General features: G+C 63.2%; 1 protein-coding gene across 6 annotated transcripts in view; it reads left to right on the top strand.

Annotated features, from left to right (window-relative positions):
* MEF2D (myocyte enhancer factor 2D) overlaps window positions 1-24,794 on the top strand; it is a 31,313-nt gene extending 6,519 nt beyond the window's left edge. The window contains exons 1-12 of one of the 6 annotated variants that reach the window (XM_045454488.1): window positions 3,835-5,092; window positions 9,593-9,784; window positions 10,360-10,563; window positions 11,646-11,783; window positions 12,696-12,906; window positions 13,085-13,141; window positions 14,614-14,804; window positions 15,229-15,249; window positions 16,255-16,384; window positions 19,954-20,191; window positions 20,571-20,877; window positions 21,152-24,794. In XM_045454488.1, the coding sequence (XP_045310444.1) occupies window positions 9,731-9,784; window positions 10,360-10,563; window positions 11,646-11,783; window positions 12,696-12,906; window positions 13,085-13,141; window positions 14,614-14,804; window positions 15,229-15,249; window positions 16,255-16,384; window positions 19,954-20,191; window positions 20,571-20,877; window positions 21,152-21,163 (1,563 nt within the window). In that variant the 5' untranslated portion in view covers window positions 3,835-5,092; window positions 9,593-9,730 and the 3' untranslated portion in view covers window positions 21,164-24,794. Of the gene's footprint in view, window positions 1-3,834; window positions 5,093-9,592; window positions 9,785-10,359; window positions 10,564-11,645; window positions 11,784-11,832; window positions 11,968-12,695; window positions 12,907-13,084; window positions 13,142-14,613; window positions 14,805-15,228; window positions 15,250-16,254; window positions 16,385-19,953; window positions 20,192-20,570; window positions 20,878-21,151 lie in introns of those variants that run through there. The other 5 variants (XM_045454490.1, XM_045454489.1, XM_045454487.1 and 2 more) reach the window with 5 other exon arrangements.
* Window positions 24,795-25,794: the final 1,000 nt, after the last annotated feature.

The following is a 25,794-nucleotide window of genomic DNA, read 5'->3' as shown; positions in this document are numbered from 1 at the left end:
CTTTGCTGACTCCCCGGTGCACCCCCCCATGGCAGGCCTGTGGGGCCCGGACTGACTGGGTGGAGACAGGTGTCCTGGCCCAGCTGTTCCCTCTTGTTTCTCCCACCTGTCAGCCCAGGGGGGGAAGGGGTGAGGGGCTGGCCGGCGGGGGAGGGTAGGAACCCCTCTGCCCCCTGGGTGGGGGTGGGTCCCAGTGGTAAAGTGTGGCAGAAGGGTTGAGAGTGGACAACTGGCCGGACTTCCCCCCGCTCAGAGGAAGGATTGCACCAGATCACAGGCAGAGAAAGCTGGTCGACAGCCAGGGGTCCTGGCCGGCGAGCAGAGGGTCTTTGCACAGAACCTTCACGCAAGGGCGGGATGCGGGGTAGCGGGGAGGGGTGCGACTTGAATGTGGGGTCAAGTGTTTGCATAGCTGTGTGGAGGTACCCCCCTCCACCCGCCGGGCCCCCTCCATCTGGCTGGGCATCTTAGCCCCACCTGGCACCTTTCCTGAAAGCAGCAAGCTAATCCTGTAAGAGCTGCCTGGCTGGCCGCCTCAGCAGGCCCACGCAGCCGCACTGCCCGCCCTCCCCTGCCAGGGGCTTAGAGGACTGTCCTTCCAGTCCGGAGGAGACCCAGCCGCCGCCCTGAGCGGCCCCTTTAAATCCCCCGTGGCTCCCTGAGGTCATGATGTCTCTAGGAGGATTTGCCTTCTCTGATTGGATTGGCCTCTTTCGGCCCGGTGTGTACTGGGACTGTAGGTGGACAGTCACATTCTGACCCCCACCTTGCCCGTCATCAGGATGGGTCCCACCCGGCGTGAGGGAGGGCCCAGGCCTCGGGCCTTCTCTGCCTCTCTTCTGGCCCCCGGGTTCTGGCAGTCAGGGCCCAGACCCCCTCCGTCTGCTTCAGCCGGGCCCCTGCCCTGTGGTTGGGAAGGAAAGATCTAACCGCTTTAAACAAGGGACCAGGCGCCGCCCTGGAAGAGAGTGCCCTTCCGAGACTGTCCCCCGCTCGCTTTCCTCCATTGTTTCCTTTTTAGCCTGCTCTCCCTTTGGTCGGGGGCCTCCAGTCCATAGTTACCCCACGCCCTCATTTCCACGGGAAGTCCCTCCCCTGGTCTAACCATCAGCCCACCCGTCTGCTATGGCAGGCGGCCCAGACACGGCACCGGTGGCGTTATGCTCACCCAACGGCTCCCAAGCTGACCCGCCCCCAAGGCCCCAGCTGCCACTTTCACTTCTGTCTCCTGAGACCCCAGAGGGAAGTTGGGTGGGGAGGTGGAAGGTGACACACTAACCGTCCCAACCGCTTCATCTGGCCAGGGGCCCTTGTCCACCACTCTCCTCTAGGCGACTGAAGCGGCTTTAGGTTCCAGTGGAAGGATCGGCCACTGTGGGAGGGAAGGAGGTTAGATAGCAGGAAGGACTGCCCCGGGATAGGAGGCCACGGCTGGGCTTCCCGTGTTTCAGAGGGCAGGGCTGGAAGCGTCGGCACTGTAACTGGACAGGCAGAGGTCAGCTTGTCCGACCTCCTCAGGGCAGGCAGGGGACCGGTGGCCCTGGGGTGCCCATCGGTTGGAGTGGTGTACTAGGTCCCCATGCTCTCCTGTACGTTTACCCACTGCCCGTGCTTGGCTGGGTGACTTTTCTTTTTAAGCTTATTTATTTTGAGCGAGTGAGCGAGAGAGAGAGAGAGAGAGAGAGAGAGAGAGAGAACACAGGTGGGGAAGGGCAGAGGGAGGGAGAGAGAGAGTCCCAAGCAGGCTCAGTGCTGTCCGTGCAGAGCACGGTGTGGGGCTCAAACCCATGAACTGTGAGACCATGACCCGAGCCAAAGCCAGACATTTAACCGACTGAGCCACCCAGGTGCCCCTGGGTGACTTCTAACAAAGCAAACTTGAGCCCCAGAGACTATTTTGAGGCCAAAACTTCAGCCCTGGGAAGTCCTCTCGGTAGCTTTGCATCTGTCTTGCCTCTGCGCTGGGCCGCCCCCTCTCGTTTGGAGTGTTGGAAATGGATTTTAGAAATAAGGACAGGGGCGGAAGTAAAGGACAGCCCGCCGCATCCTTCTGCTGCCCCAGCCTTGGGGCCTTGGTGCTCAGCCGTGGGGCAGGGCTTTTCTCCTGGGGAGCCCCGGGCAGCCGTGCGGCGGGCACGCTTCACTGCCCGAGTCTCTCCTGCTGCAGCCCTCACTCCTCACTACACCTGCTCCCTTGTCCTCACCTGGACAGGCACCTGGGCACAAGTGGGGGACCCTGTTGCCTGAGAACTTAGGACCACCAGGATTATTGATCCATCCAGGAGTGCCTTCTGGAGGAGAAAGATGGCACTGGAGGTCTGAGGTACCAGGAACGCCATCCGAAGTGCCTAGGGATGCTGGGGGGGGGGGGGGGGGGCAGTTCCTGGAATGGGAAGTTGAGCCCAGATGGAATAAGGTCAGAGACACTATGCAAATCCTCATGCAAATGAGTGGTAGTGAGTCATTCCTGATCAGCCCGCCCCGGTAGAGTGTGAAGCAAGGCTCAGGCTCGGGTTCCAGAACTGACCCCACTTATGACCATGACCGTGACCTTGGGCCAATCATTACTTAGTAATCAGCAGTAGGACCCCAAGCCCTGGGTCCGATAGGCATTCCAGGTGTGCTTGGGCAGTGCGGTAGCTGACTCTCTCGGCTGCCAGGGCCCTGGTGTCCCCTCCTGGCGTGCCCTCCTCGTACCCACCCTGGCTGACCCTGGGCCTCCATCGACCCTCGCCATCTGTTGTGAGGATGACTGTTCAGAAAACACCTTCCCCCTTTATCAGCCCCATCCCTATTCTCTTCTGGCCTCCACGCTGTCCTTCCCTCTAAGCTGGAGGACAGTGGACCCAACCGGGCCATCTCTTCTGTTACGTCCCCATGGAATAAGCCACTCCGACCTCCCTTTTGGGCCTCTCCAAAGGGCACGGGAACCAAAGGTCCTGGCTGGAAGGGCACTCAGGTGCCTAGTCCCTGCCACCCACCCATTGTACTGGCCAGCGGTGTAAAGCCTGGAGGGGGCAGTGACTTCTTCAAGGTCACGCTGCGATTTAGGGTCAGAGCAGGGACTAGAACCCAGGCATCCAGAATCCCTGTGTCCAGAGACCCCACGCCTCCCTGGGCTGTTGATTGCCCAACCGCACCCACCCCTGTGCTGCTAAGATTCAGTCTCCTGTGACCCCCAGCTTCTTCCTGAGATCAGACTGGGTGGCTCCAGAAACTGGTGAGGAACTGGGTCCTGGGAGCCAGCCCAGAGGCCTCCAGGGGAAGGCCAGAGCTGCGGTGGGCGGTGCTGGAGCCTGGGGGGTGGGCTGGCCGCTGCCTGCGTGGGAGCTGGACACCGACAGCTGCCGCAGGAAGGATGGGAGCTAGACTACAGGAAGGACAGGCTGGGGGGAGCAGCGGAGGAGGCTCGGGAGACGGACCCTCACTGGAGAGGCATCTCCTGGGCAGAGAACAGGATGACCCCATCCCGGGAGATTTGCCCAGCGGGAAAGCCTGGGGTGGGGCGCGGGAGAGGTGTCCAGCGGAAGCCGCGGGGAGGGCGCCCGGGGAGCGGCCACTCCGGTCGGTGCTCCTCTGGCGAGTCCATTCCTGTCCCTTCAGCCCGGGCTGCAGAGCCTGCCTCCACTTGCCCTCCTGGGGCGCCTAGGACCCGAGACCACCCGTGCCCGGGGTCCAGCTTTCCCCGGACCGCTGCTCCCCCTCCCCCCAGCCTGCCAGCCCGCCCCCAGGTCCCTGTCGGTGAGTTAAAATTAGCTCAGTGCCCAGGCTAAAAATAGCCCCTGCCCAACCCTGAGGCTGCGGGCTGGGGGAGGGGAGATCCCGAGGGAGGGGAAGATGGTGGGAACCGGGGGTTTGGGAATCGAGCCTGCCAAACAGAACTTTGAGGGGAGGAGGCTAGGGACTGGACGGGCATCGCCTGTGCCTTTGAAAGCAGACGCTGGAGCCCTGGGTTGGACGAAGAGGCTGCCCTGGCTGGGGGAGGGGCGGGACCGAAGAGGGACACCAGAGAGGAGCAGGGGAGCGGTGAGGGGAGCCGGCTGGGGGCATGAGAACTGGGCACTACCCCCCCGCTGCTGGCAACTTCGGAGTTTGCGGAGGAAGGCTCCCTGTGTGTCCCCCAGGGGCCCCGAGCCCCTGCACCCTCTCGCTGTTTGGGGCCGTCACTGGGCTCACCTGCCCACCGTACCTTCCAGAGGGCACTTCCACATGTCCCTGCTTGGGGGGAAGAGGGCTGCAGGGCCAAGAGGGTGGCCAGGAGGGCTGTAAGCTCCAGGTTGGGGTGGGAACAGAGATGGTCCCCAGGGGGACCCACAGGGCTCCTGGGCCTCGTGTTCACCTCTGCCCGCCCTCAGGAGCCCAGATGCCCCATCCCAGCGGGGTCTGGGCCCAGTCCAGGCCCCTAGGGCCTGCTTGCCTCGCCCTGCCCTTGCCCTGGGTGGGACCTGCCCTTCCCTGGCCTGTCTCTTGGCTGGACTGCAAGTATTCGGAGGGCAGGCCTGGCGGCCCATCCCCTTGTGCCCACGCACCCAGCCCAGCTCCGGGGCGCTGTTGAGCCTGCTTCTGTTGTCTGCCCGCTTCTCTGAGTCTGGGCTCCAGCCTCGCCCTCTGTCCTCTGGCCCTCTGGCCCTCTGGCCTGTCGCTGCCTCCTGCCTCTGCCCCACACTTGGCCTTCCTCTTGGCCTCTCTGCCTCTTTTTTCGCATCTGTGTGTCTGTCCCCTTCTCCCACCCCCCTCTGTGTCTGCCTCACCCACGCCTCCTCCCTCGTTAGTGAGCAGGCTGCCTGAGGCCGCCTGACTGTGGGGGTGACAGGTGGATTGGATTGTCACCCCCTCCCCCAGCGCCTGCTGCTTATTTCATGCCCTGCAGCCCAGCCACGGGGAAGGGGCGGGAGGAGGGATGACAGCTGTCTCCAGCGCCTCCTGCCTTCCCTTCCAGTCCACAGCCTGCAGCCTGGAGCAGCCTGGGAGGAAGGGTTGGAGGGCCTGCCTAATGAGAGCTGCCTTCCCTGCCGTGCGAAGCCCAGTGCTCTGTGATGGGAGGCCGCTCGCTCAGCCTCTCTGGGCCTCTGCTCCATTTTGACCTGCACCGGTTCGGCAGCTCTGGAGGCAGATAGGGGCCAAGGGCAGGCAGATGTGGGCGGGAGGCTATGGGGGACGCGAGGAGGCCGGAGAGGGGCTGGAGGCTGGCTGCTGGAAGGTACTTCTGGGCTCCCCAGGAAGGCCAGCCCTGCCACGGCTGCCCTGACCGCTCCCCCCAACTCTCCCCACTGGCCCCAGGCCACCCTCACACAGGAACTGAGATAGCATCATTCTGAAACCCGAGAATGGTTTGAACATTGCTCAGGTACCAAGAGGTGTTAAATTGGGGGAGGCAGGGGCCTGTTTTTTCTCCCTTGCCCCTTCCAGACGGAGACCCCCTTTGGGGTGCCGTTTTGCATATTGTTTGCACCTCGTTTGCATGTAGATACAACCCTCTGGCTTCCCATTGGGTCTGGATCCCGGCTTGGGCCTGGACAAATGTCTGTCTGTGGGGTCCTTCTGGATTTCCTACCGTCTCTGGTTCCCTTAGCCCCTCCTTCTTGTCTGGGGTGTTGTCAGATGAGCTCCTGCCCTGCGTCCCTCTCTTCTCCATTTGCTAAGGCTTCTCTGCAGCCACCCTTCCCCAAAGAAGGTGGGTCTGTGCCTGCCTCCCCAGGGCGCAGCCCAGCTGCCATCCTCCCCCTCTGCTCTTTCTGTCCTCGCTCCCCACCCCCAGGAGGCCCACCCTGCCCAGCTCGGTCCTGCCAGCACTGCCTCGAGTGGGAGAAGCAGAAGCAGCAGCGGCCGGAGCCTTCCAAGGGCTGCTTTTGGTGACCCAGATGCTGCCAGCCTGAGGAGTCCTAGCTGTGGCCTGAGGTCAGGCGGGCCCTGGGGCCACTGGAGCCGGAAGGCCATCCTGGCCAACCCCTGGTCTCCTTGGCGTCTTGCTAAGCCCCCTCAAGCTCTGGGCTCCAGGAGAAACAGCCAAAAGCCAGGTCTGGGAGGGCTTCGTAGAGGAGAAGGCCAGAGAGGAGAAGAGGAACGGGGGCAGGCCGGGCCAGGGAGAAAAGGTACACATCTGGAGAACAGATGCCCAGGCCTCTGGCTCCTGGCAGTTGGTGAGGTAATCAGGCAGAGGGCTCATTAAGGCGGTCCAGGTGTGCATTAGGCTCCTCCTAATTGAGTAGGAGGGAAGCAGGACAGGATGGGCCTCCGTACCTCGGGAAGGGCCTGTATAGGGTCCTTTGTGCCCACCCAGGCCCCAGCGCCCTTCTTCCAAAGTGTGTGCCCAGTTCCTCTCCTCGCCCCAGGGCTTTCAGACTGCGGCAGCATAGAAGGGATAGAAAGGATGGAAGGGGAAAGACATTATTACAGACAGCCTGCTCTGTAGGAGGGCTCCTGGTTAGACAGGAGGAAGGACTGCCGATTCAGGGGCATCTCGTGCTCTGGCAGGTGTTGTTGGCACAGAGGTAGGGGCGGCAGTGGGCACGGGGCCCTGGGGACATGGGCGGTTGGTTATGGAGGTGCTTGGGGTACCTTGGCAGAGACCGGGGACGGATGGAGCCTGGTCTGCTCATCCCTGACTCCCCTCTGCCGGAGGACGCTCAGGGGGTCTCTGGCTTCCCTGTCTTCTCAGCCCTGATCCCTCTCACATCCCAGCTCCCCCAGCATGAAGCGGGGGTGGGGGGGTGGTGTAGGAGATCAGCCAGGGAGCTGGTTGCCAGGCGACAGTTGCCTAAGCAACCCCATCCATGTGCTCAGGGCTGCTTCTTAGAAGACTTTAGAGTCTCACCCTCTGCACCAGCCGGAGGGCCGGGAGAGCGGAGGCCTGGAGAGGCCGGCGTGGTTGGAGGGTAGACGGTATCCAAATGCACGAGTTCGGGGCGGTTGGGGGAAGAAGGGTTCCGCCCCCACGGAGGACAGCGGGAAAGGAGCTGGTCCCGCAATAGGACTGACCGAAGTTAGACCACGAGGAGCACTTCTCACAGGGTCACCGCAGTGACAGAATCTGCCCTTTCAGCAGACATTTCCTGAGCTGCTCCTTCCAGGGGCGGAGTAGTGGAAAGGACAGATGTGGGTCCTGCCCTCACGAAGCCCCAGCAACTTGGGAGCCGGGCATGAAACGGAAGCGCAGACTTGGACTAGCGGACGGTCGTGACGAGCGCTAGAAGGGAAGGAACAGGGCGCCCCGAGGACCACAGGAACAAGGTCAGGCTGCAGGGGGTCGTGAGAGCAAACACAGGGTTCTCTCTCCACTCGGAGGAGGAGGCAGAATTGGCCATAAGCTGACGGAGGCCGCGTCTCCGCGAGAACCTGCTTACGCACAAAAGGTGGTGAGAGGGAGATGGGAACGGGGGTGCTGGAGGGAAGGTGGGTGCTCTGAGCCCCAGAAGTGCAGCGGTGACAGCATTAACCAGCCTAGAGTGGGGTTTTCATGGCCAGGCCCCAGAATCTAGTTCGAAAAGCCGTCGTCTTCGCCCCCTTGTCCTCCGCGTTCCCTCCCCACCCTCCCGCCAAGCCCAGATCACCGGCTCCGGAAGACACAGCCTTGGGGTCGCACGGGGAAGCAGCCTAGCTGTAACCCTTGGGCAGGGGCCTTTGAGGTGGGGCTTTGGCTGAGGCGGGCATCAGAGGCGAAGAATGGGGTGTCTGTTGGGCCCCCTGGGCCGTGTGGGTGTTGTCCAAGGGGGGCAAGAAGGGGGGCAGTAGGAGGCCCAGGGCCCGTGGAGCACCTTGAGGGCAAGGAAGAGAGGAAGAGGTTCTGGGATCCATCTCTGGGGCAAGAGAGGGGTGCAGGACCCCTCTAGCTGTTTCCTGACGGTCTCAGGACAGAGCAGAAACTCTCTTTGAGGCTGGGCTGGAGGAGGATGGGAAGAGGTCTCCCTGGCTCCTCCCAAGTCCTCCGATCCCCTCCTTCCCTGCCTGCCCTCCGTGGCCGAGATGCCGGCAAGGGTGAACTTTGGTTTCTGCTCTGGCACCTTGGGGGCCGCGGTTGAGAGGCGCTGGAAGGGCTCCAGGAAAACTCAGCAGCCATTGGAAATGGGGGTTGGGGAGGGGGTTCCTAAGTACAGGCATGTCTGTCACCTCTGCCCAGGCCGGGGGGAATTGAGAACCCACCTCCCTGGACTCTGCAGTGGGGTCTCTGCCTGGGGCTCTATGGGGGGGAATCCCTGGAGGGGAGGCCTGGATTCCTAAGACCTAATCAGAGTGGCCTCAGGACGCACGGGCCTCGTGCTCACTGCCCGCTTGCTCGGTGTCCTGGAAGGCTCCGCCCCCAGTTCTCCCGGAATCACAGAGCTGAAGGGGTCCAGGGGTCGTCAACTGCCTCCACCCCACCCAGGGCCCTTCCAGGCCCCAAGGGCTCACCCAGCCTGTTAGGGCACCAGCCTCTCCCACACCTGAGAGCGCGTACCTTTTCTGGGTCAGGCTGGGTTTCCATCCCCGCGCCCCCTCCCGTTCTGGAAGGGCTCCGTGTCCCGTCCTCCGTCCTGGCTGTGGAACTGGGGCTCCTCACCCGTGGGCCGTGACTGGTTTATGGGTGTGTGAGATGGGGCGCCCCCTTCCCGGTGCCTGCCCCGGCCTCCTCCACGCACACCCGCGGCTGTGAACCTGGGTTCTAGACGTGGCCCGCTCCTCCAGAGCAGGACTCGGCACACTGTGACCTCTGGGCCCTATCTGACCCGTGCCTGTTGTTATAAATCTGGTTTTGCTGGAGCTCAGCCACGCTTATTTGTTTATGTGTCGTCTGCCGCTGCTTTCCCGCCACGATGGCGGTCAAGTAGTTACAACAGAGCCATGTGGCCTGTGAGGCCTAAAGTAGTTGTTATCTGTCCCTTTACAGAAAAAGTTTGCAGACCTCTGCTCTAGATTGGGGGGCAGTGGTCACGTATTGACTCGTTTTAAGCAGCAGAACCCTTTCTTCTAACGAAACTTGTAGGCCGAGGCCCACCGAGTAGTGCCGATGGGTGTGGAGCAACCCCTGGTGGAGGGGAGACAGCCCTCCCAGCCGCCCCAGCCCCGTCGGGGACTCCAGGCTCCGGGGTTCCGTGAGGCGGGTGCGAGGACCAGCGCTCTAGCCCAGCTCTGCCGTGTTCCGGACCGGGGGCCCCAGAGCCCTGCCATCTTGGCAGGTGCACCGTGGTAGCCGCTCATGGCCTCAGCAGGTGCCCTCTGCCCACCGGGCTCCAGGACTGCAAGTGCCGTTCTAGGCCAGAGGGGCAGCCGGCGAGCCCCGATGTCTCTATTCTGGGCAGAGTCCGGGGAGAGGAAGGGGTGCAGGGCGTCCTCCAAGACCCAGAGCCCTGGACACCGGCTCTGTGTGATCTCGAACCGGAGCGCGGCAGGGCTGGTGTGGACAGAGCCTGGACCGGAGCCTGGGCCCTGGGTGCGAGTTCCAGCTGGTGCCTGGCTGCGGCATGCCGTCGTCCCCTCAGGACATCACCATTTCCTCATTCTGAGGATGGGGCTGGGCGCTGCCCAGCCTCCCCCGGGGGTGCTGTGAGCCTGGCCTGCGCGCCTGTGTGCTGGCACTCGCCGGGCTGACAGCCGTCTCCTGGCCCTCCTCTCCCAGGAGGCTGTGCAGAAGGTGTCCTGCAGACCATGAACTGAGCCCTGGTCCCAGGCCGTTCATGAGCACAGTGTAAGGCGTGCCGAGACCCGCCACCCAGCGATCCCCTCCCCTCCCTAGCACTGAGGATCCCCGGAGAAGATGGGGAGGAAAAAGATTCAGATCCAGCGAATCACTGATGAGCGGAACCGACAGGTGAGGAGGTCTTGGAGCCACGTAGAGTGGGGTGAGGAGGGCAGGGAGCTGGCCTCTGCCTCCACTCCTTCCCGCCAGTCCAAGAGGGCTTCCTGGAGGAGGGGGCCTCTGGAGGCTATCATGGAAGGGGAAGGACTGAGTTGGGAGGAGAGGAGCCCCCACCTCCCGCAGCTCTTGGAACCCTGTGTCTCAGAACTCTGAGGCTCCTCTGTTGCTGCAAGCACGTGGACCTGTGCCCCCCACTGCCCACCCAGGAGCCATACCCAAGCCTCAGGCCATCCCTGGGCACACCCTCTTTTCCCCAAGAGGAATTGTTCCCCTCCTCCTACTCCAGGGGAGGAGCTGGGAAGCCCTTCTGTTCTCCTTCCCTGACCTCCTTATAGCCCCCAGCACAGAGGTGTGGCGTTCTGTGCGTCCACACCCTCTCCCTTCAGCGAGTCGGCTCTAGGCTCTAGGCTCCGGCTCGGCCCTGTGTCGGCAGAGAGGCGCTGGCCTGTTTCTTCCCCGGGGCCAGGGGCTCCTGGGCGGGCTTTGACTGAGCCAGACCTGGCCACCCCCCTCCCCGCCACCTGCAGGTGACGTTCACCAAGCGCAAGTTCGGGCTGATGAAGAAGGCGTACGAGCTGAGCGTGCTCTGTGACTGCGAGATCGCGCTCATCATCTTCAACCACTCCAACAAGCTGTTCCAGTATGCCAGCACCGACATGGACAAGGTGCTGCTCAAGTACACGGAGTACAACGAGCCGCACGAGAGCCGCACCAACGCCGACATCATTGAGGTGGGCCCGCGCGCGCGCCTGCCCCGCCCCTGGCGGCCCCTCACCCGTGGGACCCACATCCTCTCTCGCGCTCGCTCGAGCCCAGGCCGGGGGAGGCGGGCGGGACCGGGATGTCCACGTCAGGTGGGGGCCGCCCGCCCAGGCTCTCCGAGTTCACGCTCAACTCGTTGGGCTCTGCTCTGGCTTCTCGGGCTCGCTCGCTCGCTCTCTCCTGCTCCGTCTTTTGGGCTGCTCCTGCTTCCCACTCTTCTGCCTTTGTCTCCCTCCTCGTTTCTGTCTCCCCTGCTCCGCCGCGGCCCCTTTGTGGGTCCCTGTGGCGCAATTTTCCGTTTCACAAAGAGCCAGTGTTGCGAGCCGTCCAAGGACACGGGCTTTGGGATCCAGCTGTGGCCCTGACCGGCCACACGGCCTTGGGTGGGTCAGCCTCCCGGGGCCTGGGAGCCTGCCACGCTCAGGTGCCCTCCCAGGGCACAGAACTGCCAGGGAAGAGGTGCCCGGAAGCCACGGGCTTGCCTTCCCCGAGAGGGACTTTAATTCCGAGATGGGGAGGAAATTGCCTTAGTTTTCTGTTCGAGAAAACAGGTTTGGTCTAGGATGGAACATTTACACTCGCTATTGACTTTAAAGACAAACCACATCTGTGAAGATGTTCTGACAGGAAGGCGGCAGCCCTGGGGTCGACTCCAGGCCTACCGGGCGTGCCCCGACCTCGTGTGGGCATGTGCCAGGAGCCCCGGCCTCTGGGCAAGGACGGCACTCGGGCGTCGCATCGTAGGGGCTCAAGAGACGCTGCTTTCCTCTTGGCCTTTCTCCCCCTCCTTCCTCTCCCTCCGTCTCCCTCTCTGCTTCTCGCCCAGAGCCCAGGGGCCACGCGGGGCACCACCAGCCCTGGCTGCCGTCCCCCCGTGGCGCTTCCTTAGGGCCCCTCCCCACCTGCCACCCCGGAGGGAGGGGTCTGTGCCAAGTGCATGCCGCATTCTGGGGTAGGGCCCCCCCGCCCCAGCACGCGTTCACACCCCCCACCCCGGGGTGGGGTTGGCCGCCCCCCCGCCCCCCCAGCTGACACAGTGGTGCGCTTGCAGACCCTGAGGAAGAAGGGCTTCAACGGCTGTGACAGCCCGGAGCCCGACGGGGAGGACTCGCTGGAGCAGAGCCCCCTGCTGGAGGACAAGTACCGACGCGCCAGCGAGGAGCTGGACGGGCTCTTCCGGCGCTACGGGGTGAGCCCCACTCACTGTCTCCCTGTCGGCCCCTCCGGCCCCCCCCCAGGCGCTGCACAAGAAACACAGGGAATGTGAGAGCCCTGAGGTGGACGAGGTGTTTGCCCTGACCCCCCAGACGGAGGAGAAGTATAAAAAGATAGACGAGGAGTTTGATAAAATGATGCAGAGTTATAGACTGGCCGTGAGTAGTCGCGTGGAGGAACGCCTGCCCGTGCTGCATGGTGTGGCTTCGCGCCGGCCCTCGGCTGCCCCCGACGGATGCCCGCCCTGCGCCGTGGGGGGCGTCGGTCGCCCCCGAGCAGCCGCTGACCTTGCTTGTGAAAACCCCATGACCCTTGCCGAGACGCGTGTCGTGTCGGACGCAGCACAAGCGGGAGAGGCCTGGAGCGTCCCTCTCCCCGGCGAGGCGTGTGTAGATGACGTGAGGGCTTCAGCCGACAGGAAGTAGGGACCGTGCTCCTTGTCCACGGCGATGGAGGGCAGGGACCCTGTCGGGCCTGCGCCGACACCCCCTCCAAGTAGGGAGGGCGGCGAGTGGGGTGCCGGGAGACGACAAGGGACGTGGTGGCCTGTCCGGTGGTAGCAGGCCCTTCCCAGCTGTGCGGGTGCGTTCGGGGCTGTACTCAGGGCCTCTAACCTGCTCCCTGTGTGTCCCGCCTGGCTGAGGACTAACCACCTCCTCTGGGGGCCTCGGGGCGTCCCTGGGCCTGTCTGTGGTGAGCGCAGCTCCGCCCCACGGCACCCCGCCCGCGTACTTCCTCCGAGAGGGCCCAGGGCAGAGAGGCCGAGCTGCTGGCCCTCGGACACACAGCCCAGAGACAAGAGGAAGCCTTGCCTGCCCCCTCAGGCAGAGTGGGTCCGGGGCGAGGGGTCACCTGGCCTGACCCTGCCTCTCCGCTTTGTGTCTAGTCAGCCGTGCCGGCCCCCAACTTTGCTATGCCCGTCACGGTGCCCGTGTCCAACCAGAGCTCACTGCAGTTCAGCAATCCCAGCGGCTCTTTGGTCACCCCCTCCCTGGTGACGTCATCCCTCACGGACCCCCGGCTCCTGTCCCCCCAGCAGCCGGCGCTGCAGAGGAACAGCGTGTCTCCGGGCCTGCCCCAGCGGCCGGCCAGTGCAGGTGAGGTGGGACCGAGCCGCGCCGGGGACCTCGGGATTCCGTCTTCAGCACTGGGTATTTCCCTGCGCCCAGTGCAGCATTCTGCCATTTGTGTGGCTCCTCCCGCTGCGGGGTCCCTCGGGACATACCGTGGAAGGGGGCGTCCTGCCGACTCATCACGGTTCTGCTTGTCCCCCAGGGGCCATGCTGGGGGGAGACCTCACCAGTGCTAACGGAGCCTGCCCCAGCCCTGTCGGTGAGTGCAGCTGCCTGCCGGCTCGCGGCCTCGCGGGCCCAGGGACCAAGAGGGACCCCCGTTAGATGAGAGGAAGATGCCGGGGCCTGAGTTGGATGGGTCTCTTTTGTCCGTAGCGGTGACTGGTGTGGACGATCATCAGAGACGTAGGCCCAGGGCGTTCTGGGCAGAGTGGGGGAATGAACCAACATTTCTAGTTGGATGAGAAGATCCAAGTCCTTTCAGTTGAGTGGGGGCACCTGGGTGGGATCTGGAGCGTATGGTGTTGCCGGCGGACTCCCACCCAGACCCCCGGCAGCCGACAGCCTCTCCCGCCCTGTGCTGTTGTCGACTGGTGATTGTGACTTCGAATGTCACCATTGACGTCACCCTGACATTCTTGCCATTCCCAGAGTGACCCGGGAATTGGGATGAAGGCAGCCCCACACTTCCAGGGGAACAGCGTGCTCTCAGGGGACAGAGCAAGGTGACATGTCTGACTGTGGTCATCGCCACTTCTCTGGGCCTTAGAATCCCCCAGCTGAGCCCCAGGCACCACATAAACACCTTGGTGGCAGTGATTGTGTGTTGGGGCCAGAGGCGGGGATGGCGACTTCCTTTTCCTCTCGAGGAGAGAGCCAGAGAAGCACCTGCAGACTCCCGGGCACTCCTGGTGGTCCTTGCAGGCGCCCAGGCCCAGCGTGTGGGGTGCGGGTGCGAGCCCTGGCTTGGCCTCCGCCCGGCCGTGCTGCCCCGGGCCAGTCCTCACACCTCTGGCAACCAGGCCTCGAGTCTGGTCTTTCATGAATAGGGCTGATGGGCCACGTCCGGTCTGCCTCACACGGCGGGCGTGAGGATTAAATGAGATCGTGTGCACGTGAAAGTCCCGTGCGGTGTCGAGCGTGGGGCAGACGGAAGAGGCAGTTATTATTCCTGTTGTTGCCACCGTAATTGTGGTGGTGGCTGTGTCGTCCGTTCCCCATTACCAGTGACGCCACCGCCGCCAGCGATGGCTCGTGTGCCCCAGAGCCGCGGGCGTGTTGTCATGCACTCACCCAAGTCGCGGCACCCGTCTCCTGGCCAGAGGCGCCGTCTTGCGTCAATTGGCCTCGGGGGCCGGGATCCTCACTGAGGGCAGCTCCGGGCTGCCCACCCCTTCTCCGGCTGGGGCCACCGTGAGCCAGTCGGGGCAGGTGGGGGGATTGGCAGAACTTCCCGTCTGAGACCAAGAGGAGGAAAGGTGGGAAGGGCTGGCCACAGGGCGTGGCCGCTCCTTCCTACCGGCCTTAGGGCTCCCGACCGCAAGCTCCATCGCACATCACTTAGAGGCAGAGGAATGGGCCCGGCGATGCCGGAGTCAGGGAGGTTTTAGGGGAAAACCGAGAGCTCGGCGCCCACCGGCAGCCTGAGCGTGGAGTCCTGGTGCGGGGGGAGTTAGCGGGGCTGAGGGCTGGGTCCGCATCTCTCCTTTTACCCCCATCTCTTTCTCTCAGGGAATGGCTACGTCAGTGCCCGGGCTTCCCCCGGCCTCCTCCCTGTGGCCAATGGCAACAGTCTAAACAAGGGCATCCCTGCCAAGTCTCCGCCCCCGCCCGCCCACAGCGCCCAGCTTGGAGCCCCCAGCCGCAAGCCCGACCTGAGGGTCATCACTTCCCAGGGAGGAAAGGGCTTGATGCATCACCTGGTGAGTGGGTGTCTGCACCAAGGGGTAGGGGCTGGGGAAGGGGGAAGAGCCTGAGGCTAGCCAGCAGGTGGGACCTCCGGAGAGAGACTGTAGAGGCGGGACTTCTCCTGAGCTTTCTCTCCGAGGGCCCTGCAAGAGGTTGGAATGTGGAAGTGCCACCCACAAGGGCAGTAAGAAGGGACAGGAGGTGGGAGAGAAGGAAGGGAGGGATTTGACATCCCTGTGGAAGCATGAGGACTGGATTGTGAAGGTTTCGTACCTGGTGGTCGTTGGGATATAGCATTTTCTGGAGTCCGAGGCTGGAGAGCCGTCCCGCTCCTGTGTGAAGAGGTAGATGGGGTGGCCGTGGGGACAGGGGTCTGGGGGGGGGGGGGTGCAGAGGTCAGAGACTGAACCAGCCCCTTGGTTTTATTTCCGCTGCCAGACTGAGGACCATTTAGATCTGGTAAGTTGAGGCTGTGAGGTGTGTGCTGTGGCTTTGAACTCCGGGTCCACCCGTGGCTCGTGCCCCAGCATGGAGTGTGCGTGTGCCCCCTGCCTCCCGCCTGTGTGTGTCGTGTGTGTTGTTTGTTTACTCGGTTGTTTGCCAGGAGCTGTGCTCAGTGCCAAGCGGGGTATAGAGGTGAATGGGGCAGGGGTCAGGGTTAGACATGCATGTGTTTGTACCTGTGTGGACGTGGACGTCTTTATGTGATGCGTTCACACAGACACCCCTTAACCCTGTGTGTGTGTGTGTGTGTGTGCGCGCGCGCAAGGGGGTGGGCCGGCCCCTGGCCTTGGAGGGCCCGTCTGGATGTGCCCCAGGACGCCTGCATCGGCAGGGCTGGACCATACTTGCCCTCTGACTCAGTCCCACTGAGCACTCTTGGAACCCAGGACAGGGACCTCCTTGGGAGGGGTGCCAGCCAGACCGTGGCAGCACTTTCCCAGAGGCAGCTGCGGCCCAGGGCCAGGCCGGGGGTGTCCTTGGTAACTCCCTGCCTCCTCTCGGCCTCCCTCGAGCTCAGTCCCGCTCGCAGCCCGCCTCACCTGCGCTCCCAGACGCTCGCAGCCGCGCACGCGCGCTCACGCTCCCATCCCGGCCCCGAGCCAGGAGCGGGGCGGGGGCTCCTCCCTCCCCAGCTCCCTGACGGGAGGCCAGAGAGGCTGGAAAAGGCAGGCGGGCTTTGGCGGCCAACACAGCGGCAGTTTCGGCCCCAGCGTGGAGCTGGAATAAACAAGTGACTCAGCGGCAGATGGAGCTGACAGCCCCACACGCGTGTGTGCTCACACGCAGGCACACGCCACGCCTGGCAGATGCAGGCGCGCCTTCATCCCTGCACGCGTGCATGCGCCCCTCGCTGGGCCCCGGCGTCCCCGTGACGGCGTCGGCGTGCGTGTCCGCGCCGAGGCGTCCCCGCCAGGCGGGCCCGCCCCCCGCCACCCGTTGACACCCGCTTCTCTCCCGCAGAACAACGCCCAGCGCCTTGGGGCCTCCCAGTCGACCCACTCGCTCACCACCCCGGTGGTTTCCGTGGCAACACCGAGTTTACTCAGCCAGGGCCTCCCTTTCTCCTCCATGCCCACTGCCTACAACACAGGTGAGTGGCTGCGTGCCCTTGGCCTTGGGGCACTGTTCCCCGGAGGGGGGAGGGGAGGGGGGAGGGGGTTGCTCCAGCCCCAGCGGGGAGCCCCCACCTGGCTGCAGGTGCCAGACTCAGCAAATAGAAAGAGAGAGGATGCCCCCTGAAATTTGAATTTCAGATAAAACCGCGAGTAATCTTGCAATATAAATACGTGTCAAAGACTTTTTTCTGCTAAAGTATGTCCCAAAGATGTACTCGTGTTAAAAAAACTATTCATTGTTTTGTCTGAAATTCAAATTTGCTAACTGGGGATCCCTCGTTTTAATACAGGACTTAATGGAAGAGGAGTTCCTGTCCTTGAGGAACCTCCTTGTCTGAGGAGGGGCCAGGCCAGCGGCGGGTGGGGGGGGGGGGTGCTGAGCACATGACTCACGCTGCCCTTGTGGGGGCAGGGCAGGCTTCCTGGAGAAGGGACAGGTGGAGGAGGCCAGAGAGAGGGAGGCCTGTCAGGAGGGCTTGCCCAGCCTCTCGGGAAGGCCAGCTGGGGGCTTCGGGCAGGGGGAGGAGGGAGGAGACGGCCTCTCACCCAGGAGGTGGCTCTGCTGTGGGGGGTGATGGGGAGGGGAGAGGAGGGCCCTGACAAAGGGAAGGTCAGAGAGGGGTGTGAAGGTGGAGAGCCGCTTGGGGGGCGCAGGAGAGGCCTCTGGGTAGAAGAAATCAGGACACCCAGTGCCCAGGCTGTGCTGGGTCCCCGGGGCTGTCCTGGCCTGTGTCACCCACTGTCCCCTCCCAGCAACAGCCTGTGACACTTTCAGCCATCCTGGCCTGCACTCTGTTGTTGCATCAGGAAGGACTTCTCAGTGGGGACGTGCCTTGTCACCTCCTTTCAGAGGCAGCCCCCACCCCCCACCGCCGGTCCCCTCGCTCGGGAACAGCTTGCGTTAGGGCTGTTTTGTGATCAGATCAAACTAGACCAAAAGACCCCTACGCTTCTCCAGCCACCCCACACCCTGGTTCCAGAATCACACCATGACGCCTGTACAAGTACAGAATCGAGGTGTCCGGCTGGCTCCGTTGGCAGAACGTACAACTCTCCATCTCAGGGTTGTGAGTTCGAGCCCCACGTTGGGCGTAGAGATTGCTCAAAAATTAAAAAAAACAAAACCAAATACAAGAGTCTATCTCTTCCCCTGGGCGAAAATCTAGAACCCAGCAGCGTCCATAGGGATGCCCCTTGGGGCAGGTAAGAGACCTGGGGGAAGCACCTCATGTTGAGGGGCCAGACCCTGATGAGTGTCTGTGTCCAGATCTTATCGCCCAGGTGTCTAATGAGTCCCCTGTCCCTGTGTGTGTTCCTGTACGTGGACCCACTGCCCGGTTACGCTGTCCTGGGGCAGCCTCAGGCGGCCGTCCTCCGGGGCCCCAGTCTCCTCATCTGGAAGAGTCGTGGGCCCGCAAGGGGTCTCTCAGGCTCCCTGGGGGCTGGCAGGGCGTTTGGCGGAGGGCAGTGCAGGCCACTCTCCAGGAGCTGTTGTCTGGGGGGCTCCCGAAACACGTGGTGGTGCCTTCCTGCCGCCTTCTGTGGCCCTTGCAGGTCTCCTCAAGCAGGAGGGGAGCTTAGTGGGTGTCCATGAACTAGGGACAGGCGCCCACCCAGCAGGGCCAGACTTTAGACTCCGTTTGTCAGTCTGGTGTGAGGGCAGATTGTAACCCTGAGCCTGGGCCCTGCGGCCCCGCCGGGAAGTGTGGGCTTCCTCACGTTGTCCCAGAGACCAAGGGCCCCAGTTCTCTTGCTGCAGGAATAGGTGAGCAGGCCTCGGTTTAGACAGCACGTGTTTTCAGGTGACCCTAGGTATCTAAACAAAACCCCGGCAAACACACCGCTGTTTGGTTATTCCCCGTTCATAGTCCTTGGCCCCCGTTCAAGTTGCGGCTGAAGTTGATCTGGCTCCGGTAATGTCCTGGGTAAGGGACAGGCCTGGCCCCTTGTTGACCCTGGCTGCGGAGGTCTGGCTCTGTTTGCTCCGGGAGCAGATCAAGTGGGCCTGTGGGCCGTGTTCCTCCTGCCCAGGGTGGCGGGCGAGGACGCAGTGCGCCTTTCTAGGCTGGGCTTCCTTTTTGTAAGATGAGTGTGGCAAGGAGTTGGTCCTAGGGGCTCCTCCTGCCCTGGCTCTGGTTTTTAAGCAGGCGTCTCGAAGCTGCTGGCTGATCTTAGAAGATCAGAGGCAAGTGTGGAACAGACATCCCTAGGGGGGATTTACGGGTAATCGGAAGCCCTGGGGTCTTGCCTCCGCTCAGCCATTGGCTTTCTCTGTGAGAAGCTCATGCTTCTCCTAGAGGCTCCCCAAATGAGAGGCTGCAGTTGCCTCGTTTGTGGATCCGGAATATTTCCTGAGTGCCAGAGTGTGTTGTGTGCGCCCCACGTGTGAGAGCTCGGTCCTCACAACCGCTGTGCAGTGCGTTTGGCTCTCGTGTGTCCGGTCCATAAACAGCAAGGCGCTTGTCCCCGCTCACGGACCTCCGTGGAGGCCACCGGGACGTCTGACCACGTTGCTCTGGCCCTTCCCCTTGCTCTGTGCCCGGCGGTGTCTTCCCTGCGCGAAGCTGGGGCCACAGCATGCGACTCCTCGAGGAAGAGCATGGTGGTGTGGTGGCGACAGCACACGGGGTGCGCCTGTGCCCACTGCCACTGCCGTTTGTCACCTTGGGCTCCGAGGGGGACGCTACTAAACCACCCCAAACAGGCTGCAGCGTGAAATACACCAGCGCGTGTAAATCGTGAACCCCCTCGTGTTGGTTTAGTTTCTGATGGAGATTCCACAGCTTCTTCACGAAGACGGGAATTTAGAAAGTGAGAAGCCAGGGGAGGCTTGGCCGGCTATGCTGAGGGCAGGCTCCCCTCCCCAGCCCCCTGTTCCGCGGGGGCCCATCAGGGCAGGCGAGGCAGTGGAGCCTCGCCACCCTCCTCTCCCTGACTGGTGTGGGCGGTCTCGAGGCCACGGGTGGAAGGACGGCGACGGTGGTCTGCCCCAGAACACCATTCCCGGCGTGTCCCCGCAACGCCCCTCTGTCTGGGAAAGGCCCCGAAGTCCTGGCAGTGGAAGAGGTGACACTTAGACTTATATTGGGCCTTCCTGACTTCTTCCTCCTCTTTTCCAGTCGACGTTCTGAAAGCGATACTTACGGGTGGTTACAAAGAAACGACTTCAAGGCCGTTTTAAAAACCCAGCCCCTGGGGGCGCCTGGGTGGCGCAGTCGGTTAAGCGTCCGACTTCAGCCAGGTCACGATCTCACGGTCCAGGAGTTCGAGCCCCGCGTCAGGCTCTGGGCTGATGGCTCAGAGCCTGGAGCCTGTTTCCGATTCTGTGTCTCCCTCTCTCTGCCCCTCCCCTGCTCATGCTCTGTCTCTCTCTGTCCCAAAAATAAATAAACGTTGAAAAAAAATTAAAAAAAAAAAACAAAAAACCCAGCCCCTGGTGGTGGTTACGATTCGCTTCAGCTGTGGGTGCTGGTGCCCGGCACGGTGACGGACGCCGCACGTGGGTGTGCCCGCTGACCTGTCCCCTTCTCCCCCGCCCCTGCAGATTACCAGCTGACCAGCGCAGAGCTCTCCTCCCTCCCAGCCTTCAGCTCGCCAGGGGGGCTGTCGCTCAGCAGCGTCACCGCCTGGCCGCAGCCGCAGCAGCCCCAGCCGCCCCAGCCGCAGCCGCCCCAGCCGCCGCAGCAGCCGCAGCCGCCCCAGCCGCCCCAGCAGCCCCAGCAGCCCCAGCAGCCACCCCAGGCGCAGCCCCACCTGGTCCCCGTGTCTCTCAGCAGCCTGATGTGAGTCCCGGGGCTCCGTGGGAGGGTTGGGGACAGAGCCGAGGGCAGGAAGACGGGGTCCTCTGGGGGAGCTGGGGCCCCTTCGAAGGGCCCTGTCACCGGCGGACAGCATAGAACACTGAACGCCGAGCGGCCCCGGAGACCCAGCCGGAGCCCCTCCCCTGCCAGCCCAGAGTACCAAGGGGCCGTGGCTGACACCGGCCAGAAAGAACTAATGTGGCTTCTTCCTTCTTTCCCTCCCGTGGCCCCTCTTCTCTTGTCTCCTCTCTGTCCCCTCATCCCTCCACACCCCCACCTCCTCCTTCTCCCTCCCTTGCCCCCCCATCACCCTGTGTTCCGTACCTCCTCTGCTTCTGCCCCCCCCCCCCCCGGTGCCCAGCCCGGGCAGCCCCCTGCCCCACGTGGGGGCCGCCCTCACGGTCACCACCCACCCGCACATCAGCATCAAGTCAGAGCCGGTGTCCCCCAGCCGTGAGCGCAGCCCTGCGCCGCCCCCTCCAGCTGTGTTCCCGGCCACCCGCCCTGAGCCTGGCGACGGCCTCAGCAGCCCCGCCGGTGGCTCCTACGAGACCGGGGACCGGGACGACGGCCGGGGGGACTTCGGGCCCACGCTGGGCCTGCTGCGCCCGGCCCCCGAGCCCGAGGCCGACGGCTCCGCCGTAAAGAGGATGCGGCTCGACACCTGGGTACTGTAGCGTCACCCTCCTGCCCGCCAGTGTCCGCTGCACCCCGGGGCCCCCTCCCCGCCCCCCCCCCCCGCCCCTGCATCGCCCTCGTGGGGCAGCACCGCCACCTCTGCCCACCCCCACGGGCCCGTCCGTCTGTCCCTCCAGCACCAGGCCCGCACCCGTGTCCGCCGGCTGCCTCCAGTGCCCTGGCCCTGCAGGGAGAGGGGAGTGGGGGGCACAGACCCCCACAGCCTGGGCCCTCACACCCCTTCTCCATCTCCTCTCTTCGCAGACATTAAAGTGACGATTCCCACCCCCCTCCTCTCAGCCTCCCTGATGAAGAGTTGACAATCTCACCGCCCACCCCTCCCCGCCCCGGGCTCCTCCCGCTCGACCCCACTTCCTTTTGTGCCCCGTGTCCTGTTGACGGTTACATTTGTGTATAATTATTATATTATTATTATTATTATTATATTTTTTTTAATTTGGATTCTCGCTTTGGAGAGGGGATGCTCCCGTCCCCTCTTTCTGCACCCCCACCATGTTACTGGCGAGGGGTGCTGTTTTTGCGGGAAGGGGGGGGACACTTTGCACGTTGTTCACATATGCTGCAGGAGGGGGTGGGGAGCCCGATAGGCCTTTGGGACAGGACAGGTGCCGAGCCCTCCCGCCCCGTCCCCCAGAGAGAGGGAGATAACCAAAAAAACTACCAAACAGCAAACCCCCTTACAATAGACTGAACCCCAAAGTCGGCTGGACGGGTGGGTTTGTGTTTCGGCGGGGAGGTGAGGCAGAGGTTCTGGAAGGGGTCTCTGCTTCTGGGCTGTTCTGCGGCCACAGGCACGTGGGGCGGAGTATCCAAGCCCAGCCCCCTCATGCCCTCCCCCCCTCCACAGGACACACTCTCACTGATTCTCGAGCGAGCTGCACCCCCAGGTGTGGGAGCGCCGGCCGAGCTTGTGGGCTGGGAAGGCCGCCTGGGAATCTGAGGCTGGGGGCAGAGAGCTGGGGTGAGGGGCGGATCGGGGCCCCCTTCCTTCCCTAGCGGTTTCTCTAAGACACACAGTGCAATAGCCCCATCCCTCAGCTGACACCAGCCCCAGGAAGCGGCCCCAGAGCGCAGGGAGGGGAGGGAAGCTGCAGTGAGGCTGCTCAGCAGGGTCGGAACCCTCGCGTCCAGCGGCAGGTGTGAGTGGGGCTCGCTCTTCCTTGCACGGACACGTCCCCACGCCCCCGTAGGAGGGACGCCGGGGTGGCCAGAGGGTGGGAGAGGGGAGATGGGGGAGGAGGTCCGCAGAAGGCCCGCCTCCCTCCTTCCCGCCTGGGCCCTCCCTCCCCGGCCCCCTCCGGGCCCCTGCCACCCCCCCCCCTCCCCGCTCCCGGGCGTCCTCCTGGTCTGCTACCTCCTGTCCCCCCACCCCCAGGCCGCATCCCGCCTTCCCTCTTGGCTACTGTAATTGTAAATAGCAACCTTTGGAAAACGTTAGCAGTGTAACAGTCCAGGAAACTGTTTTTTTCTGTTGTTGTTGTATTGATATGAAATGAGATTCTATTTTTGTCAAAGTATATTGTAATAATAATGACTCAAACGGCCCGTACTGTACAGATGGGATTCTTCTGCTGTTGTTCTTGCCCCCCTCCCCCCCAGCCCACCCCTCCCTGCTGCCGCCCCAGCGGGGGCAGCCTCAGCACGGGGTCCTGAGACCTCAGGCTGGATCACAGATCAAAGCGGAGGGGGCAGGCCCCCAGCCTGCGATCCACCTCCCCCCCCGCCCCCCCATCTAAGGGGCCTGGCCTGAGGTAGTGTGTGCGGGCGGACTGGGGTGGGACTGGTCGCTCCTCTGCCCTGGGGGTGCAGCGCTCCCTGGGGGTCTCGTCCCAGCCCAGCGGGAAAGTAGACCAGACAAGGCCCAGTCTGTGGCAGGAAAGTGTGCCTGCCTCTGTGACCCAGCCGCTTGCAGTATTGTGACACCTGACGCAGGGAAGGAACCAGATCAAGGGGTGTGTGTGACCACACGAGCACCTGCGCGTGTTCACGAGGGCATCTGGTATTTGTGTGTGCATGGGCGTACCTTTGTGTGTCTCTGAGGCTGTTGGGGCATATACACGGATGTTTGTGTGGATTGAGCTCTGAGGGCATCTCTGTGGGTGCACGTGCCTGGGAGGGGAGGGGAGAGGGGGGAGACAGGTGGCTGTGTGCCACACGTGCCCCTCCACCCCGATCCCCATTCCCAGCCCTGTTCTACCCTGAGCTCTGACAGGCTTGCACTGCAGTTGGGGGGCGGGATCCGACAGCTGCCCCATTTGCTTGTCTTTGCGGCCCTACCTCTCTCCTGGGCTCCACGCACAGGCGGCCCCCCTGGCCCCCGGCCCTTTGCACACACACAGCTCTCTTTCCGGCTGTACACTCTTCCCCCACCCCGGCCCTGCCTTCAGGGTGACACTCACGTTCCCCTTCCTTCTGGAAGCATTTTCCTCGCCCGGGCAGTGATTTCTTCCTTACTCAGAGTTTAACCCCCACCTGCTGGCTGGGCACACAGCGCGTCCGGTCTTCCTGCACGTTCCTAGAGGGACTTTCAAGAGTCGACGAGACTTGATCAGGGCCTGGAAAGACAGTTCAGGGTGTAGCCTTGTGCATGCGTTCCCAGAGCCCTGCCCCGTGTCTGCCACAGGTAGTGCTCAATAGATGCCGAACGGGTGAATGATCGGCGCTCAGTAAACCTCGGGTGCCTGGCCGTCCCTCCTCAGGCTGTTCCTGCCGCCAGTCCGCCCACCTTTGGAAGCCGGGCTTGGCCACCACCAGACACGGGGCGGGGACGGGAGCCCCCGAGGCTCGCGGTGCAATATTCACCAGTTTTGCCCTCTGCCCTGTAATGGCAAACCTGGCTTCCGATTCCCCCGTGTGGATGTGCGTCTGTCTTTCTTCTCTCCCCTGGGGGCGGGGGCTGGTCCGTGAATGACTATGTGACATTTCTGTGATGCGGTACCCCGGGCTTTCTCTTGGGGGTAGGGGCTCCTGGCTGGCCAGATGAATGGGTCCCTGGGAACCCGGACCTCAAGTGAGGACTTCATTTCTTCCTCTCACAAGCCAAATTTGCCTCCACCTACTCCTTCCTCCTAAGAACTGGGCATTTGCCAAAGTAATCACTGGAGTCCCCCGCTGCCCCTCCCTCCCCAGCTTTCCCAAGCTCGCGGGGACAGTGGGCAAGAGGAGCCTCCCATGCCGTTGGAGCACACCATTTTCCCTCCCGCCCAGCAATGCACTCGGCACGGCGAGACCGACCCCTGACCCTGACCCAGCCCTCCCCACCTTGGACAGGAAGGAAGTTAAAGCACCTTCTCTTGATGATTATTTATTTGTTTGGAGAGACAGAAATGATGTAAAAGTGTATCTAGAAATATCTATATCTATATATTTTTAACTGACTTCTTTGGAATCTCCCGGGGAGGGGTGGGGGTGAGTTGAGGCTTTCAGGGAAGAGAGAGGCCTGCAGCCTGGGAACTCCGGTTCTCTCCTCCGCTGCCTCTCTCCACCCCCTGAGCGGCGGTGGAAGGCGTGGGGCTTGTGTGGGGGCAGGGGGCTGGAATGTTCTGTGGAGAATCTGGATTCCCTTTGTCTTCCCCATTCAGGTCCCGGAGGGAAGGGGGGAGAGGGAGGGGAGGCATGGAGGCGCCCCCCCCCCGCCCCCGGAACCCGACAATCACCCACACTCCTGGGGCCGCTCCTGGGTCCCGGGCAGGGCGCGTCCAAGTGTGTGACTGTTGATTTGTTTTCGATATTTCTTTTCGTGCTGTATGGTGATGCTTTCTTAGTATTCTACACAATAAGAAGACAAAGTCCTCGGGATTCTTATGAGTTTTGTTTGAAAACTCTTTCACTATATTTGTTGTAAAGAGGTTTACTATTAAAAGAAAAAGAATACACGTTTCTGATACTCGGGCTTGGGTTCTGGTTTCTTTGGTGCGGCCGGCAGAGGAGAGGGTGACTGTGGGGGGTGTCCCCTCAGCAGGAGGGGGTGTTCTCCGGTGACAGGTTCCTCAAGGTGCGGGGTCAAAAGCAGAGGCAGCCCCAGGAGGAGAGGGTTGTCCCGCAGGAAGTCCCCCGAAGGATCTCGGGACACGGGAACACCCGTAAGAGCACCCAAGGCCAGGTCAGGAACAAGGGGGTGGTCGGGGGGAGGCTTCACTACTGGAAACCCTTTCTGTGGCAACAACTTGCCGTGGGTCCCATGGTCACAGTGTGCGGGCGTGTCTGCCCTCTTCTCCCTCTGACAGTGCCGGGGAGCCTCTCCCTGCGGTCCTGAGGCGTCCCCACGGGCCCCCCAAGCTGGTGCCCTCCAGCAGGGGCAGGGGACCCCTATTCCCGCCCCACACCTGCTGAGTGTCCGCAGAGGCCCACGCTGGGTGCGAAGACGGAGGTGGAGGGAGTCCTCGTCGCATGGTTCACGCTCTGGGCCCCGGGTTCTTCATCTGTCCCGGCCCTGCCTCCCCGGGGCCACCGCGGGCCGCACCTCACTGGGTCCCCCCCGCTGCGGCAGACAGAGAGGAGGAGCCAAGCAGGAAGGGCCCGCCGTCCTCCAGATGTGACTCCCCTTCCCCTTGGCCGCCAGCTGCCCCAACCTGGCCCTCGTGCCCTCGCGCAGCCGTCCGTCGCCCCGACTCGTGGTGGGCATGCGTGACCGCGAACCGCCGCAGAGGGGAAGGCCTGAGACTGCCGAGGCCAAGCCGTGACTTCCGTCTCTCTCTCCGTCTCGTCCTTTGCCCCTGGGGAAGTCAGATGCCACGCTGTGGGCACGACCGCAGCCCCGGGGAGAGGCCCACACGACCGAGAACCCGGGCCTCCCATCAACAGCCTTTGCGAGCGGCCCCTGTCTCCCCTGTCCTCACCGTGTCCGAGCTTCCGCAGACACTGCTCCAGGGGACACCCACCTGCGC

This window comes from Leopardus geoffroyi, chromosome C3, assembly GCF_018350155.1.
Source record: "Leopardus geoffroyi isolate Oge1 chromosome C3, O.geoffroyi_Oge1_pat1.0, whole genome shotgun sequence".
NCBI lineage: Eukaryota > Metazoa > Chordata > Mammalia > Carnivora > Felidae > Leopardus > Leopardus geoffroyi.
Note: the sequence above shows the minus strand (reverse complement) of the source record. Positions and strands in the feature narration are given on the sequence as shown.